We start from the raw sequence: 19004 nt of genomic DNA, 5'->3' as shown, positions 1-19004 counted from the left end.
TAAAATATCACGGGTCTTATGAGTCCCTAATACCTCGTTATGGACATAAGGAAAGGTGTCAAACGTGGAGAAAAGGGAATGTAGATGAATGCTTTTTATCACCATAATTTACCACGCATACAGGAAACTGGATGATTCTAATAAACAGGAAATAATTCAGACTATTATTATTCCTATACGAAAACATTTTCATGTCCGACTTTAAAAACTGAAAATCTGCCGTATTTACATCAAATTTCTAAACTTCTGGGATTGCTATCTCGTAGTGACAGATTTTTAATCTCACTTAGAATTTATTTTAAGCTTTCAAGTCGTGTTTGTTCACGGTAGAATTGTCAGATATGCTGTTTCATTCCAAAATGTGCATAAAGTCTACAAAAAGTTTGTTCTAAAAAAATCTTTTGAGCAAAAAAGTTTAAAACCACGTGTTTTATTTATTTTCTCATGGGTTTGTTTAAATGCCGTTATCTGATTGGTCAGAAAATTAAGCACCTTGTTTATTCTGTGTATTTATAGCAATTCACGGTTATCTTTCTTGACTTCCATATTTGGAAATCGTCCAGACCTGTTTAAGATATCTGTGGTCACTTAACCGTGTGCTATTATTGTGAGTACCTGGAATTCGTCGTACAATAATATTTTTTACACGTTCTATAAAGTCTTTATTTACAAAAATATAATCTATCCTACTCTTTGGACAATTTTCTGCATCACACCATGTATAACCATTGTTAGCAGGATTTTTATTACGCCATACGTCGACTAAGTCGAGCGTATTTACTATTTTATTCAATTTCTTATTTGATTTGTCATTTTCTTTATTAAAATTGCAATTGAAATCACCTCCTATTATGATCGTACTATCTTGCGCAGAAAAAAAAGAAATAAATTTGTTGAGAGTGTTTAAGAAGGCTAACCTATCTGACTCTTTATTGGGTGCATATACGTTAATGATTGTAAATAAATTATCGTCTATTTTTACATTTTATTCATTTAGTGTGAATGTAGAAATCCCAGAGGGAAGCCTTGTAGCAGTCGTTGGACAGGTCGGACAGGGGAAGTCATCACTGCTGTCAGCAATACTGGGGGAGATGACAAAAATAAGGGGGAACGTTAGCATTAAGGTCGGTGTGAGATTCTCAGAAATCTGTGAATTACGTATGCTGAAATATTTTCACATTTCATTTTTATGACCCTCTTTTCCTTTATCTTCTGTATGAAATATGTGGAGATAACGAACAGTATTCGAGCTCAAAAGTCCATTAAACATTACAAAATAGGAGCAGAGCAAACACGGATCTCTAAGACATCAGAGGTGGGATCAGGTGTCATGGAGGAGTGAGCATCCTCTGCCGACCGGTCACACCCGCCGTGTGCTCCTTGTCATGATCGGGAAATAACGGGAAAATCCGTCGACAATTCAGTGTGTTAATAATGGCCTAACAATAAGTATGAAAAAAGTCAGTCAGTATTTCACTTAATGATAGATTGTATTTGCTGACAAGGTCATTGTATCGACCATAGAACTTACGAAATGATGACTTTAAACGAGATTACTGATATTCTTGTTTCATCAACTTGTTTGTCAATAACTTACCTCGTTTTAGAAATTGTTCATTCTTAGAGCATGCTCTGGCGTATCGAATCAACTGAGAAATATTAACCCCGTATGCAGGTGATAAGGGTATATTGCTGCATAAGTAAGGGACGTTGACGATTGAAAAGTTAAAGGCATCAAGTTTATCATAAAGCTTTGTTGTTAGATTACCATTAACGTCTTTTTCTAATAAAATTTCCAAATATGAAACAGATGTGTCAGACTCTGTGATATCTTTTATCTCAAGATCACAGGGATATGTCGTGCCGACTTAAGATTGAAAATAACCATTGTTAATTGACAGTACGTCGTCGATATATGTAAATGTCGAGTTGAAGGCCACAGCAAGTGTTTTCTTCTTTTCACAAAAAGATTTTGAACAAATTCTGCTTCATATGAATACAAAAATAGGTCTGCTAATAACGGGGCGCAATTGGTACCCATGGGAATTCCAATAGATTGTTGGAAGACATGGTCTCCAAAAACCACATAGATACGAGGGTTGTTCGGAAAGTTCGTGGACTATGCCAATTTTCGTTATACTATCTTCAAGAAATTTAAAATGAGCACATTTTCATATGTAAAAATATTTATCTTGTTTAAGTGTGAAGTTTCATTCCATGTGATTTAATAGAATTCATGTTATTTAATTTTAAAATCAACACGTTTTGTAACCATGGAGCAAACTCAAAAACATACCGACATGAGGTTCTCAAAAATAGTATCCCTATACATTTCACGCAGTATTGCCCAATGCCAGCGCACTAATTGAAAAAGGTTCTCTATCACTTAAAATTTGTTTTGCTTACAATTGTTCAAGTAGCATCATTTTGTTTGTCAATGTTATATTTTTTTCACTGTATAAGTGTGCTTTCACAAGATCAGCATCTGTGAAGCGCCAAACTCTTAGCATGACGTTACTAACTTTTGCAATGTTTTTGATAAGCTTTTTACAGATAATCCGTTTTCTCACAGATCACCATCGTCTAATCATTCAAATACCGCTTGTACTATGCATACACACATGCATGGCTCGCTTTTGACATATTTCCTACTTCCTCCGGCACTTCTGGAGTTCCCAAAGTACAACAAAAAATTGTATGGTTAACTGCTGCTTCGTGACGTTCTACGACGTCATCTTTTTTTGCCTTTTTCAATGAGGACTACCTATCTTCTAACTGGTTTCTTTTCAACGAAGCAAAATATTAAGTCATAATTTGGAGTCAGAAACGATGAAACAATTCTTAATATGAACGTGTAGAATTTTTCCGTTTTTGTATGACTTCAGACATTACACATGTATTTAGTGTCTTGATTGTAAATTACAAAATTTTGACCTGCTCCGTGATCCGATTTTCGCATTTTTTTTTAAGTCTAAGTAAGTTTAAAATAAACCACGATATTTAAATTTTTAAATATACATCATTTTAATTTACTGTTAAAATATTTCTTCCAAATTTGGATATGATATGACGTTAAGTAAAATAGTTAAGACGGTAGTCCTCGAACTTTCCGAACAACCCTCGCATTGTCAATCAGAAACTCGAGCATCTTTTTTAAGTCAACCTCAGAGTACTTGTGTTTACAATTAGATTGTTTTTTAACAAAGTAATTTTGCAAATGACCAATGACAAGGTAAGTAATGTTATGAGTTCCATTTTTATTGAAAAAGCAGCTGTCAACGATGTAAGAAAGTCTGGACTTTAATTTATCGTGGGGAATAGATGTATATAAAGTTGAAAAGTCGTAAGTTTTTATTGTGTTGAATTTGGTAAAATTTTGTGATTTCAAATGTTCCAAAAGATCCTTGGAATTTTTTAGTATCCACATCTGATTTACACCACTTCTCGAATATATTGTTGCACAGTACTCTTGAAGGGTCTCCTTCACCAGTGTTAATATCTTAGTGAGGAGTAAAGAAAGATGCTTGGTAGAACATTTACTAGAGCCCGCTATGTATCCTTGTTTGTAAGGTTTCGGAATCCAATATAGATATGGTAATTTGAATTCATTTTGGTTGTTGGAAATATTAAAGATATTCAAAACTGACATATAATTTTGAAGAATTTCCTCCTTGGAAAGGGAGTTATGGGTATAAGTTGGATTTCCACTTGTAGAATTAAATCCTAGTTCCTCTAAAATACAATTTATATAATGTGCCTTACAAACAAAGACAAACAATGTTGTTACCTGCTTTGTCAGAAAGTACGTACTGATCGTATAATCTTTTTTTTTCACTTCTGAATTATTGAATACAGAAGGATAGATGGTTTTCATATTGCCCCTCAATCGTTTAATGCGAGATTGTAACATATATCTGATATATTTAATCCATTCTGACAAAGTATCAAGGACTTCTTTTTCATGTCTGACCAGGCGCCTGGCGTAATCCTACACGGTATCCACAATATTTATGAAATTACGACGCCAGTTAAAGGATCGGGGTTCCCTATATTTAGGACTTTTTAAAATTAGTGATTTAAGGTCCTCATTATTAATTATATTTACGTCACCAGTAATAACGTGTCCAGCAAGACTATAGTTATAGGGTGAAGAAGAACATGAACAGGAAGGAGGATTATGTTTCAGATATCCAGGCCCTGTAAAGTTTTATTGTAACTAAAAAGTTTCGAAGCAATAGTCGATGTATATTTGTAGGAAATACAAGGTGTAGTCTTCAACGTGAAATATGTATGTGTATCAGTAGTTAAATTAACTTGACTGATTTTCAGAGGAGATATAACTCTTATAACGCAGTTTAATCATTATCAAGGATGCCTTATATTTTGTGTTTAAACAATTTTCTGTTTCAGGGGTCTATTGCATATGTTTCACAGCAGGCCTGGATTCAGAACGCTACCATACAGGATAACATCCTTTTCGGATTCAAATTGGACAAGGAACGATATAACAGAATAGTAGAGGCCTGTGGTCTGACGCCTGATCTGAATATGTTTCCTGCAGGAGATCAGACAGAAATAGGAGAAAAGGTTTGAAAATTTGAGATACCGTTTTAAAATGTCTGAAAGGCACTGCTTTATGTACAAGAGGTTGAATGAGTAATAAATAATATTAGAATTAATTGATGACGTAGGGATGTCAACGAATATTGGAATACTCATTCAATGAGTTGATATTTGAATTTCGGATACAAATAATCGGGGGGGGGGGGGGTTAAGAATTTTAAAAAAGAGATAACTTTGACTAATTTTGATTTGAATAGTGCTGGAATTATCCCTGTGTTACCTACTAGCATCAATTTCTATGGCCAGATTTCTATCACTACTTTCTAATAACTGATTAAGATTTTATTTCTTTTTTTGTACAAATTAATGATTAGTCATCTTAAAATCAGTTTGAAATGTTATACCTCTGCCAGAATGTAAACAATTGGGGGATATATTGAAAAAGGTTTTTGAAGTCAGAAAATTTCTAGAAAAGATTAAATGAAAAATATTGGGTAGAAAACTCGATTTCAGAAGAGAAAAGGGAGTCTATTAGCCAAAAAGAATTTACAAGTCAGTGTGCCTTAATTGTCGTCTCACTTGATTTTGATCTTTAACACAAATTGAGGGCAGCTATGGTTTAGTAGAGCAGATTCATAATTATCAGGTCTTAAATATTCTGAAACTTATAAACTGATTTTACCCCCTTTCTCCTATATTCTCTAAAAAATACCCCTCCCAACCCAACCCAACCCCCCCCCCCAAAAAAAAATAGAAAAACCCATTGACTATTCTTTGAAATACCTACTAGCATATCCTAAATGAATTGATTGTCATCGAGCTGAATATTACAGGGGATTAACCTGAGTGGTGGACAGAAGCAGAGAGTAAGTCTTGCTCGGGCCGTGTACAATGATGCAGACATCTACCTCCTTGATGACCCACTGTCTGCTGTCGATTCTCATGTTGGCAGCCATATATTTGAGGAAGTAATTGGGTCGTCAGGGTTACTGAAAAACAAGGTTTGCAAAAATGCTATTTTCATTTGGAACAACAGTGAATTTTACAAAAAAATTTCAGTACTCGAGGCAGGTTTTCATTGACATGGGAGTTTTCTCGAACATTGATGAGTATATTTGTAGAATTTCATTGATCAAGAGAAATAATATAAAAAAAAAAACAAAACTTGAAAATCTGTATTTTTTTTTTCTAACGTATGAAAATCATCCGAAGTATGAAACGACAGTATATCAAACTCCTTTTTGAAAATAAATTTATCAAATATTCCCGACTCCAAAATAACCTGATATATGGTTGTAAAAACAATATTCAAAAATCAAACGAAGGAAAAACACACACTGTATTGTAGCATTCACAATGCTTCCTTACTTGGAAAGAATATCATTTTTCAATGGAAGAAAGCTATATTACAGTACAATAATATATTTTTTCCTCTAGCGAAGTTTTTTTTCAAATATTTACAGATATACCTGTTTGTTTTTAGACTTGCATTTTGGTTACACACGGGATCCAGTGGTTACCAAAAGTTGATGAGATAATTGTGCTGGTGGATGGGAAAATATCAGAGACTGGCTCTTATGATAAACTTCTCAGTCATGCTGGACCTTTTGCAGATTTTTTAGAGAATTATTTGATGGATGTTGAAGGGGAGATTGAAGGTGTGAATGTTTTTCACGAATTATTTTTAAGAGTGTCCAGCCAAAGAAAGGCTTATTGTTGATAAATTATAAAAATATTTGTAGAGGAGCTCCGAGTAAATGTCTTACAGAGATTAACATCACTAACCTCCGACGAAACCAATGGATCAACCTTTGACTTGAGGTACGAATTTTTTGTCATCCTTATAGTTCAATAAGAAATGGACGTAGAAACGTGAATGTTGTAGTTTTTTATTTGTAGAGATTAAATCATAACTTATAGAGATCAATAAATAAACGACCTTTTATATTGCCGACTTTTCTATGTGGGTACATAGGAAGATCTCTTCGATAACGTTTTCTCATCAACAAGGCAAACATTTTTATAAAGTGAGCAGGCATCCATTCAAGATTGTTAATGAATTAAGACTGAGATTTCTTTATGGATTTACAGATTTTCTGTTGTAGTGTAATTTTATGGACTTTCTTAATAGCAGTTATGCTATGAATTATTTCCTTTTATCTTCAAACAAAAAGGGTACCATTTCAAATTATGTCTGGCAGAACGTATTACATTTTGCTGTGTATTCTATATAGCGCCTTTCGCGGAAAACATCTTTCGCTGAATGTATAATCATATAAAGCACATTCAGAAAGTGATAATTAAAATCTACGCTGACTTGTTAAGCTACAGTGTTTCAAGGAAGGCATTTGTCGCCTGCTTTGTAGCTTCATTAAAGATGTAAATAAATCCAAGCGTGATCAACCATTTATTTACTACTAGCATGATAGTTCATGCAATTGCCTGCAAAGAAAAAAAGTATCCAAGGATAGTATTACACTGTGATAGAATCTGACGATCAAAGAAAATATGATTCTTCAAACCTCAAATGAGTAAATAAATTGAAAGGATTTTTTATTAGAAATAATAATTTATCTTATTTTAAATACGTGTTTCCAATAATCCTCCAAAAGAGATTTCAGTCTGTCTTTACCGCAATTGTCAGTCAGCAGGATCCATTGTGGAATACCGATCCTGGTGTATTTTTTGTGTGGTAACTGAATATCAAAAGTCTCAAAGTACAGTATCATTAGCTCATAAACATGTATAAATGCTAATTATCAAAACCCTGCCTCTCACAATTCAAAAGTCATACGTTAAATCAAACAACCATTGGACACAAAAAACGGTCAGAAGTCTGGCAGGTACTAATTAGAAATCTACCCCTCCCAAAAATGACATACTTTGTCTATTAAGCTTCTTAAATATCTTTTAAGCTGTTCTTGTGTTCAAATATGTTAACGGTACCGGAGGAAAGAAGTTACAGTGTACGTAGTTTGGTTGAGCTTTGTGCCTTTTTATTTATAAGTCAGTTTTCTTTGATTTAGACAGTCTATAAACGACCTAAATGTAAAACATTTGAAAATAAAGAGCTCCTCCAGCATTGCAACAGATAGACAGACTTCAGTGAACCTAGAGTCAGTGGCAAAGAAAAACAATGTTAAAGATAATCTTATCGAAGAGGAGTCAACAGAAACTGGACAGGTATATTAAAATCTGGGTCTCTGTAGACGAGAACATGATTATAAAAATATATAGATTTCTCATGGCTGCATGTTTCTTGCAAAACTTGGATGTTCATAATCTTAAATTATTTTATGACTGTACATTTTTTATGAATTTACTTATACTCGTAAAAATTTATATAAACTACAGTGAGTGGTTTACTAATTTTTAATAATATTACACTCATTTTTAGACAAATGTCCTCCTTGGCATCCTACTAATCACAAGTTGTTTATGAATCAACAGGTGAAATGGCAGCGGTTTATGACTTACTTCAGGGCAATATCTCTGAAGTACTGCATTCTCTTGGTGATGTTTTATGGACTCGGAGAGTGTATGACCCTGCTCGGAAACATTTGGCTTAGCAAATGGACAGAGGATCCCGTTTTTAGATTGGTTAATCAAACTATCCATGATGCAAACGTCCAAGAAAGGAATACATATTTCCTAGGAAGTTACATGGGTTTTGGATTAGGGCAAAGTTAGTGAAATAACTTTACCTCTCTTTAGAAAGATGGTCTTTTAGTGAACTTTACTCATTGAAAATTCTGTTGTCATTAACTGCTATCAACGTGGACAGGGTGGACATATTTTTGCTGTTTTTCTTCACCAACATTCCTTACAGTAATCCCACGATCCATCTGTCTAATTTATCGCCTCTCTTTGTTCAGTATTAATATTCCGTTATAGATTTGGATTCTTACTTCAAATATACACTGTATATAAATTGAAGAATTGAAAAAAACACCTGACAAAAAAAAAAAAAAACAAAAAAAAAACCATACACCTCACTCTATAACGAATGCATATTATATGTTATTTTACTTTACTTGCAGTCATTTCTGTGGTGCTGTATGGAATTTTGTTTGTACTTAGAACAACTGCTGCGTCTCGCACAATGCATACGAACCTTCTACACTCAATTCTGCGCTGTCCAATAAGTTTTTTTGACACCACTCCATCAGGACGAATCATTAACCGTTTTTCTAAAGACATGGAGTCAATAGACACCGTATTTCCTTGGTATTTAGAAATGGTCATGTTCTGTATTATTTCACTTCTGGGAGTTCTGGTTGCTATTACGTACAGCTCTCGCTGGTTTCTCCTGGTAGCCATCCCAATCGGCATGTTGTACTTCCTGTTGCTGGTATGAATGTAATACATTTTTACCTGGATGGTTTATCTACATATTTATTTTCAAAACATTTGAATTTGTTAATTTTCTGTTCATGTTTTAATGCTTTGTGGGACAAAGATACGTAAACCATGTAAGTACTTTTTTACAGAGTTTTTACTTACCAACCTCAAGACAACTAAGAAGAATTTCCTCAAACAACAGATCTCCAATTTACAGTTATTTCAGTGAAACCTTGGCTGGTGCCAGTGTTATCAGGGCATTTGGTAAAGAAAACGAGTTTATGTCTGAGCTTCAGAGGAGAGTGAATGATTACCACCAGGTCAAGTGGGCTGAAATGTCTGTTGATGGGTAAACTATTTTGTTTAATTCGTATGTTTTGCCATTATACACTATGCAGCAGGATACAGAAATTATCAAAATTTGATGAATCTATACTTAATATTGATAGATTAGCCGCTAAAATGGTTTGACTATACAAAGTCATATGATTAAAAACGTTATCCTGAACCTTCTTTGGCCAAACACAAATTCTTCATAATATTCAACAAACTACACCATGTACAAGAGAAGCCTATCTAAAACCTCGCAGACTGCAGGATTATATTCCTCAATAGTTCACTATGACCTAATTTTGAATTACAAAACGATTTTAACACTTAAAATTGTCGATTCTAAGGTTTATGGAGTGCAGATAGTAGCATTTTTAACACCCTTTTGCTCAATTTTTTTCTACTACAAAAAAGTCATTACATGTTACAGGTGGAGAGGTATACATGTTGCAATGCTGGGATGCTTTGTGATATTAGCAGCCTCTATAATCTCAGTAGTAACCAGAAACAGTATTAGTGCAGGGATGGCTGGACTCTCAATATCCTACTCCTTCAATGTAAGTAATAAAAATGGTGTTCACTTTATCTGAAAGTTTATGCTATAATTCTAATTGCATCTGTCCATCATCCTTCCTTCTATGCATTCATCTGTCGAGTTTGAATTTTTAACTTCTTCTCATTAGGAATTTCAGTATTAGTAATTCAAGTTTACGCTAATGTTGGGTTGTACTCTATTCAAAAGGTAGATGATAACGTAGATGTTGGGTGTAAGTTTGTCAAAAGAAAATAATTGCCTTCTTCAAAACCACATACCAATTACAATAGCACAAACTGTGAAAATTTCGGGATGACAATGTCGATTTCTGAGTTTGAGTGCCTCTTCTCAGCCAGGAACATATTAACACAATTTAAACTCAGGGAACGTTAAATTGAGCTGGTCCTTCATGTCTTTACTTTCATACTTTAACATTTATATGACATTCTTTAAAGAAAAATTACAATAAATTCAATTACAAAGTATATAATATTGCACATAAAGAGGAGTTTTGATTTTTATTGCTAAGCACTAATGAAGGTCACTAGACTAATGAAAGTCATAATTTCTATCCAGACCTGCTTTGATGTTTTTTTTTTGTCTTACCAATTCTCTATATAGAAATAAATTTGCAGGTAACGAACCTGATGAGCTGGTTGCTGTACACAATAACCACTGTGGAAACAAATGCAGTATCTGTAGAAAGAATAGCAGAGTACACAGACAAAGAACCAGAGGTATGAAAAAATAGTAAAGTCCACAAAGAAAAAGATAAAAGAAATAGCCAGGGGTCAATGTTCGTAGTAGAGTACACAACGTAAACGCCATATATATACATGATGTAGGTATAAAGAGATAGTACAAAAAAGAAAAAAGCCAGAGGAATATACACGTAACAAAGCGCAGATAGTCCGGAGAATAAAGCAGAATATACTAAGATACATGTATACCAACAAACGTAGAGGCTGGAAAACACAGTAGGATGCAAAAAATAGAGTCATAGGTTTTAACACATAGCAGAGTACAAAAAATAGTGTCAGGAGTACCAACACAAAAACCAGAGGCATGAACACTTAGCAGAGGGCACAGAGATAGAGTCAGAGGAATCAACACATAGCATAATGTACAAATATGGAGTCAGAGGAATCAATACATCTCATAGTGTACAAGATAGAGTCAGAGGAATCAATATATCTCATAGTGTACAAGATAGAGTCCGAGGAACCAATACATAGCATAGTGTACAAAGATAGAGTCAGAGGAATCAATACTTCTCATAGTGTACAAAGATAGAGTCAGAGGAATCAACACATAACATAGTGTACAAAGATAGAGTCAGAGGAATCAATACATAGCATAGTGTACAAAGATAGAGTCAGAGGAACCAATACATAGCATAGTGTACAAAGATAGAGTCAGAGGAATCAACACATAACATAGTGTACAAAGATAGCGTCAGAGGAATCAACACATAACACAGTGTACAAAGATAGAGTCAGAGGAATCAATACATAGCATAGTGTACAAAGATAGAGTCAGAGGAATCAATACATAGCATAGTGTACAAAGATAGAGTCAGAGGAATCAATACATAGCATAGTGTACAAAGATAGAGTCAGAGGAATCAACACATAACATAGTGTACAAAGATAGAGTCAGAGGAACCAATACATAGCATAGTGTACAAAGATAGAGTCAGAGGAATCAATACTTCTCATAGTGTACAAGATAGAGTCAGAGGAATCAATACATCTCATAGTGTACAAGATAGAGTCCGAGGAACCAATACATAGCATAGTGTACAAAGATAGAGTCAGAGGAATCAATACTTCTCATAGTGTACAAAGATAGAGTCAGAGGAATCAACACATAACATAGTGTACAAAGATAGAGTCCAAGGAATCAATACATCTCATAGTGTACAAGATAGAGTCAGAGAAATCAATACATAGCATAGTGTACAAAGATAGAGTCCAAGGAATCAACACATAGCATAGTGTACAAATATAGAGTCAGAGGAATCAACACGTAGCATAGTGTACAAAGATAGAGTCCAAGGAATCAATACATCTCATAGTGTACAAAGATGGAGTCAGAGAAATCAATACATCTCATAGTGTACAAAATAGAGTCAGAGAAATCAATACATCTCATAGTGTACAAAATAGAGTCAGAGAAATCAGTACATCTCATAGTGTACAAAATAGAGTCAGAGAAATCAATACATCTCATAGTGTACAAGATAGAGTCAAAGGAATCAACACATAACATAGTGTACAAAGATAGAGTCAGAGGAATCAATACATCTCACAGTGTACAAGATAGAGTCAGAGAAATCAATACATAGCATAGTGTACAAAGATAGAGTCAGAGGAATCAACACATAACATAGTGTACAAAGATAGAGTCAGAGGAATCAACACATAACATAGTGTACAAAGATAGAGTCAGAGGAATCAATACATCTCATAGTGTACAAAGATAGAATCAGAGAAATCAATACATCTCATAGTGTACAAAGATAGAATCAAAGGAATCAACACATAGCAGAGTGTACAAAGATAGAGTCAGAGGAATCAATACATAGCATAGTGTACAAAGATGGAGTCAGAGAAATCAACACATAGCATAGTGTACAAAGATAGAGTCAAAGGAATCAATACATAGCATAGTGTACAAAGATAGAGTCAGAGGAATCAATACTTCTCATAGTGTACAAAGATAGAGTCAGAGGAATCAACACATAACATAGTGTACAAAGATAGAGTCAGAGGAATCAATACATAGCATAGTGTACAAAGATAGAGTCAGAGGAACCAATACATAGCATAGTGTACAAAGATAGAGTCAGAGGAATCAACACATAACATAGTGTACAAAGATAGCGTCAGAGGAATCAACACATAACACAGTGTACAAAGATAGAGTCAGAGGAATCAATACATAGCATAGTGTACAAAGATAGAGTCAGAGGAATCAATACATAGCATAGTGTACAAAGATAGAGTCAGAGGAATCAATACATAGCATAGTGTACAAAGATAGAGTCAGAGGAATCAACACATAACATAGTGTACAAAGATAGAGTCAGAGGAACCAATACATAGCATAGTGTACAAAGATAGAGTCAGAGGAATCAATACTTCTCATAGTGTACAAGATAGAGTCAGAGGAATCAATACATCTCATAGTGTACAAGATAGAGTCCGAGGAACCAATACATAGCATAGTGTACAAAGATAGAGTCAGAGGAATCAATACTTCTCATAGTGTACAAAGATAGAGTCAGAGGAATCAACACATAACATAGTGTACAAAGATAGAGTCCAAGGAATCAATACATCTCATAGTGTACAAGATAGAGTCAGAGAAATCAATACATAGCATAGTGTACAAAGATAGAGTCCAAGGAATCAACACATAGCATAGTGTACAAATATAGAGTCAGAGGAATCAACACGTAGCATAGTGTACAAAGATAGAGTCCAAGGAATCAATACATCTCATAGTGTACAAAGATGGAGTCAGAGAAATCAATACATCTCATAGTGTACAAAATAGAGTCAGAGAAATCAATACATCTCATAGTGTACAAAATAGAGTCAGAGAAATCAGTACATCTCATAGTGTACAAAATAGAGTCAGAGAAATCAATACATCTCATAGTGTACAAGATAGAGTCAAAGGAATCAACACATAACATAGTGTACAAAGATAGAGTCAGAGGAATCAATACATCTCACAGTGTACAAGATAGAGTCAGAGAAATCAATACATAGCATAGTGTACAAAGATAGAGTCAGAGGAATCAACACATAACATAGTGTACAAAGATAGAGTCAGAGGAATCAACACATAACATAGTGTACAAAGATAGAGTCAGAGGAATCAATACATCTCATAGTGTACAAAGATAGAATCAGAGAAATCAATACATCTCATAGTGTACAAAGATAGAATCAAAGGAATCAACACATAGCAGAGTGTACAAAGATAGAGTCAGAGGAATCAATACATAGCATAGTGTACAAAGATGGAGTCAGAGAAATCAACACATAGCATAGTGTACAAAGATAGAGTCAAAGGAATCAATACATAGCATAGTGTACAAGATAGAGTCAGAGGAATCAATACTTCTCATAGTGTACAAAGATAGAGTCAGAGGAATCAACACATAACATAGTGCACAAGATAGAGTCAGAGGAATCAATACATCTCATAGTGTACAAGATAGAGTCCGAAGAACCAATACATAGCATAGTGTACAAAGATAGAGTCAGAGGAATCAACACATAACATAGTGTACAAGATAGAGTCAGAGGAATCAACACATAACATAGTGTACAAGATAGAGTCAGAGGAATCAATACATCTCATAGTGTACAAGATAGAGTCAGAGAAATCAATACATAGCATAGTGTACAAAGATAGAGTCCAAGAAATCAACACATAGCATAGTGTACAAAGATAGAGTCAGAGGAATCAACACATAGCATAGTGTACAAAGATAGAGTCCAAGGAATCAATACATCTCATAGTGTACAAAGATGGAGTCAGAGAAATCAATACATCTCATAGTGTACAAAATAGAGTCAGAGAAATCAATACATAGCATAGTGTACAAAGATAGAGTCAGAGGAATCAACACATAACATAGTGTACAAGATAGAATCAGAGAAATCAATACATCTCATAGTGTACAAGATAGAGTCAGAGAAATCAATACATAGCATAGTGTACAAAGATAGAGTCAGAGGAATCAATACATGTCATAGTGTACAAAGATAGAGTCAGAGGAATCAATACATAGCATAGTGTACAAAGATAGAGTCAGAGGAATCAACACATAGCATAGTGTACAAAGATAGAGTCAGAGGAATCAATACATCTCATAGTGTACAAGATAGAGTCAGAGAAATCAATACATAGCATAGTGTACAAAGATAGAGTCAGAGGAATCAATACATGTCATAGTGTACAAAGATGAAGTCAGAGAAATCAATACATCTCATAGTGTACAAGATAGAGTCAGAGGAATCAATACATCTCATAGTGTACAAGATAGAGTCAGAGAAATAAATACATAGCATAGTGTACAAAGATAGAGTCAGAGGAATCAATACATCTCATAGTGTACAAGATAGAGTCAAAGGAATCAACACATAGCAGAGTGTACAAGATAGAGTCAGAGGAATCAATACATAGCATAGTGTACAAAGATAGAGTCAAAGGAATCAACACATAGCAGAGTGTACAAGATAGAGTCAGAGGAATCAATACATAGCAGAATGCACAAAGATAGAGTCAGAGGAATCAATGCATAGCAGAATGCACAAAGATAGAGTCAGAGGAATCAATGCATAGCAGAATGCACAAAGATAGAGTCAGAGGAATCAATACATAGCATAGTGCACAAAGATAGAGTCAAATGTATGATCATTCTGCAGAGTACATAAAGGATGTAACAAAGATATAAACAGATTACAGAGAGCAAAGACTCAGTAATATAATACACAAGAGCCATTGATATGAACAAATAGCTAAGCACTATGAATATATAACAGAGTACACCAATAACAGCATGGGAACCATGAACAGATAACCGTTAAAGGAACAATCGATGATAATCTGCTGTATTACACCCGGTACCTGTGGAAATTTAGTTTTCATTTAATTAAATAGGCATAGTAAATAATTATAAACGTTTATACCTTTATTATTCAAGAAATTCTATTTGTGCCATTTACAAAATTTAGCAGTGTAATATTTATTTAAAATATTATGATTTTGTTTAATGTTAATTATTTTCACTTCCTTGGTTTTGCTTAAATATTGTGTAATATGTGACTGAACTTTCCTACACCACAGTTCTCTATTTCAAAGTAGATGCCATTGTAACTTTATTTGGTTTTCTTTCATTAGGATTATTTTGCGTTATAGGCTGACCTAGTCAACGCTGATCACCGACCTCCAGAGGACTGGCCGAGTGAAGGTCAGGTCACTCTGACCTCCTACTCTACACGATACAGACCTAAGCTAGACTTAGTTCTGAAGGATATCAATGTCACTATCAAACCCGGAGAAAAGGTAGAAAACTATGGATAACAAAAATTACTGAAACAGAGTGAATTGCCTTAAGATTCCTCTCGTTCTCTTTTGCTTTATAGCTCATCGGAGCAAAAAGCTCAAAAGAGCTTCTCTGATCAAAATTTGTCCATCGTCCTTTTGTCCATCCGTCTCTCTAGATCCACCTTTGCCAATTTTAACAACGCTTGGTAAATAATCTTCTTGGGTGGTGATAAAATATTTCAAAAAAGATCCAAACATTTTGTCAATGGAAATGATTAGTAGCTTGTAGCATCCGTCTATCTATCTCTCTATCTTTCTTTCATCGTCAATCTGTTCATTTTTCATAATACATAATTCATAACTTCACAATAGGGAGTAAGAGTTTGAAATGAGAAGAAATCTAAAGAAGAGGAGTGGATACGTTAAATTCTATTTATATACAAATATCCCGTGTCAATGAAGTTTTTCCAGATCATTGGTTCTGGGGCTAGGTGGGGTTACATTAGGGTCAAAGCTTTAAAAAGGAATTTAAAGGAAAATGATGTTTTTCAAAATTTTATTTCGAAGAAAAGTAGGTCAACTACAATTAGCCATAGACAGCATCCTTTTGTAATGAAACTTTTCCTGCCTTTGAAAGACATTATTGCTTGTGTTTAGGTTGGCATTGTTGGGAGGACAGGGGCAGGTAAATCTTCCCTGACTCTGGCTTTGTTCCGTTTGATTGAACCAGCTTCTGGGAACATAGAGATAGACGGAGTCAAGTTAACAGATCTAGGACTTCATGACTGTAGATCCAAGCTGACTATATTGCCTCAGGTAAAAAAAATGATCCCTTTGATGGCTGATATGATATTCTGCACAATTGTATTAATTCAAAAGTATGGATTATTCTTAGGAGAGAGAGAGAGAGAGATCCTTTCAACTAAATATATATTTTTGTCTAAAAGGATCCAGTGTTGTTTTCTGGAACTCTACGGGTGAACATAGATCCAATGGACCAGAAAACTGATGGAGAGATTTGGAATGCTCTTGAGCATGCTCATCTGAAATCTTTTGTGCAGTCTCTGCCTACTGGATTAGAATCAGAGTGTGGGGAGGGTGGAGGTAACCTCAGGTACTGTCAGTATTAAGGATGTAGTTTGACTTTTTTACCTCCAGTATGAATAAACAAAGAGAACAATCTACAGAATTTCAGTTAGATTGTGAGAATATACAAAGAGTGAATTTAAAACATTATGAAAGTATTATTTCTAGTACAATAAAGCAAAGAGAAAGAACACAGATAAGAACTTACTAATTATGATCAAATCCCACCTTATCTTAAGCAAGGTATATTTCTAAAAGGGAAAATTACTACTGTATGTTATAATTATTAATTTATTATTTGGCAATGCTTTTTTTTCTAGTGTGGGTCAAAAGCAGTTGGTTTGTCTGGCGCGGTCTCTGTTGAGGAAAACAAAAATTCTGATTCTGGATGAAGCCACCGCTGCTGTAGACCTGGAGACAGATGATCTGATACAGAGGACGATACGTGAAGAATTCCGGGAATGTACAGTGTTGACCATCGCACACAGGATCAACACAGTGATGGACTACGACAGGTATAAAAAAGTAACATCAGAGGATTCTATAAAATAATTACAAATATAGGAGTCTACTATTAAAGGTCCAGAGTATTGATATATGTCAGGGGCGTAGGAGGCAATTTCAGTTTTGGGGGCACAACCAACTATAAGTGATATCAGCTATTCGATTAAGTGATATCACCTATTCGAATAGGTGATATCACCTATTCAATTTGAATGAGTGATATCACTTAATCGAGTAAGTGATATCACCTATTCGTATAGGTGATATCACCTATTCGAATAGCTGATATCACTAAATGGCAATAAATACCAAAACGGCGCCTCATAAAAGTATTTCAGTCAAACATAGAAAAATAGAATGACGTGTTTGAATTAGTTTAGGTACTGTAGATAGATATGCTTGAGTTATCTAAGATTGTATGTAATTTTCATATAATTTTTATGTATTTTATAGAATTTTGGTTCTTGACAATGGTCGTTTACTGGAATCTGACACACCACAGAATCTGATGGCCGACACTAAGAGTCTGTTTCATGAACTGGCCAAAAATGCTGGCATTATAAAATAAACTACCTTCAGTCACCTTGTTTTCGTACTCGATTGTATTATTAGATTTTTTTGTTCCCATCTCCAGAGGGGGTCCGGGGGGGGGGGGTTCCAGACTCCTCCTGGAATTTGCAGAGTTATTAAAAGAATATACTGAAGCAAATAAAAAATTACTTTGGACCTCCCCTAGAAAACGTGGACCCCACCACCACCACCACCATCAGGAAATAGGTACATGTATTTTTAGCTCTACTGGTCAGAGACCAGAAGAGCTTATGCGATAGTAAGGTGTCCGTCGTCCGTCTGTCTAGCTGTCTGTCTGTCTGTTCGTCCGTCCGTCCGTCTGTAAACATTTTTTCAAAATGCTACTCCTCCTACAGTTTTGGTCTGATTTCAATAAGTAGACTACACTTAGATACATAATTCTGTTTGTCGGTTTTTGATTTCAATGAACGGTGTTGCCATGGTTACTAAAAATAGAAATTTTTGTGAAATACATTCAAAATGCTACTCCTCCTACAGTTTTGGTCTGATATCAGTATAACTTGGCACACAAGTAGACTATACTAAGATACATAATTCTGTGTATCGGTTTTTGATTTCAATGAACGGTGTTGCCATGGTTACTAAAAATAGAAATGTCTGTGAAAAACATTCAAAACGCTACTCCTCTTACAGTTTTGATCCGATTGCATTATAACTTGGCACACAAATAGACTATACTAAGATACATAATTCTTTATATCGGTTTTTGATTTCAATGAACAGTGTTGCCATGGTTACTAAAAATAGAAATTTCTGTGAAATACATTCAAAATGCTACTCCTCCTACAGTTTTGATCTCATTTCAATATAACTTAGCACACAAGTAGACTACACAAAGATACATAATTCTGTGTATCCGTTTTTGATTTCAATGAATGGTGTTGCCATGGTTACTAAAAAAAGAAATTTCCTTGAAATACTTTCATAATGCTACTCCTCCTACAGTTTTGGTCTAATTTATTATAACTTGACACACAAGTAGACT

The 19004-nt window shown here is 34.5% G+C and overlaps 1 protein-coding gene across 1 annotated transcript in view; it reads left to right on the top strand.

Moving 5' to 3' along the window:
* Positions 1–18004, top strand: part of LOC133197648 (multidrug resistance-associated protein 1-like) — a 42446-nt gene extending 24442 nt beyond the window's left edge. Inside the window, exons 14-29 of the mRNA XM_061333766.1 lie at positions 998–1124; positions 4411–4587; positions 5397–5564; positions 6047–6221; positions 6306–6384; positions 7590–7746; positions 8014–8248; positions 8604–8914; positions 9054–9253; positions 9665–9791; positions 10405–10506; positions 15710–15856; positions 16496–16654; positions 16786–16952; positions 17245–17439; positions 17882–18004. Of these exons, the coding sequence (XP_061189750.1) occupies positions 998–1124; positions 4411–4587; positions 5397–5564; positions 6047–6221; positions 6306–6384; positions 7590–7746; positions 8014–8248; positions 8604–8914; positions 9054–9253; positions 9665–9791; positions 10405–10506; positions 15710–15856; positions 16496–16654; positions 16786–16952; positions 17245–17439; positions 17882–17996 (2641 nt within the window). The 3' untranslated portion in view covers positions 17997–18004. The remainder of the gene's footprint in view (positions 1–997; positions 1125–4410; positions 4588–5396; positions 5565–6046; positions 6222–6305; positions 6385–7589; positions 7747–8013; positions 8249–8603; positions 8915–9053; positions 9254–9664; positions 9792–10404; positions 10507–15709; positions 15857–16495; positions 16655–16785; positions 16953–17244; positions 17440–17881) is intronic.
* The last annotated feature ends 1000 nt before the right edge of the window (positions 18005–19004 follow it).

Source organism: Saccostrea echinata, unplaced genomic scaffold, assembly GCF_033153115.1.
Source record: "Saccostrea echinata isolate AGI-Se365-2 ecotype Australia unplaced genomic scaffold, CSIRO_AGI_Sech_v1 ptg000030l, whole genome shotgun sequence".
NCBI lineage: Eukaryota > Metazoa > Mollusca > Bivalvia > Ostreida > Ostreidae > Saccostrea > Saccostrea echinata.
The sequence above is the reverse complement of the archived record's forward strand: the minus strand, read 5'-3'. Positions and strand labels throughout refer to the sequence as shown.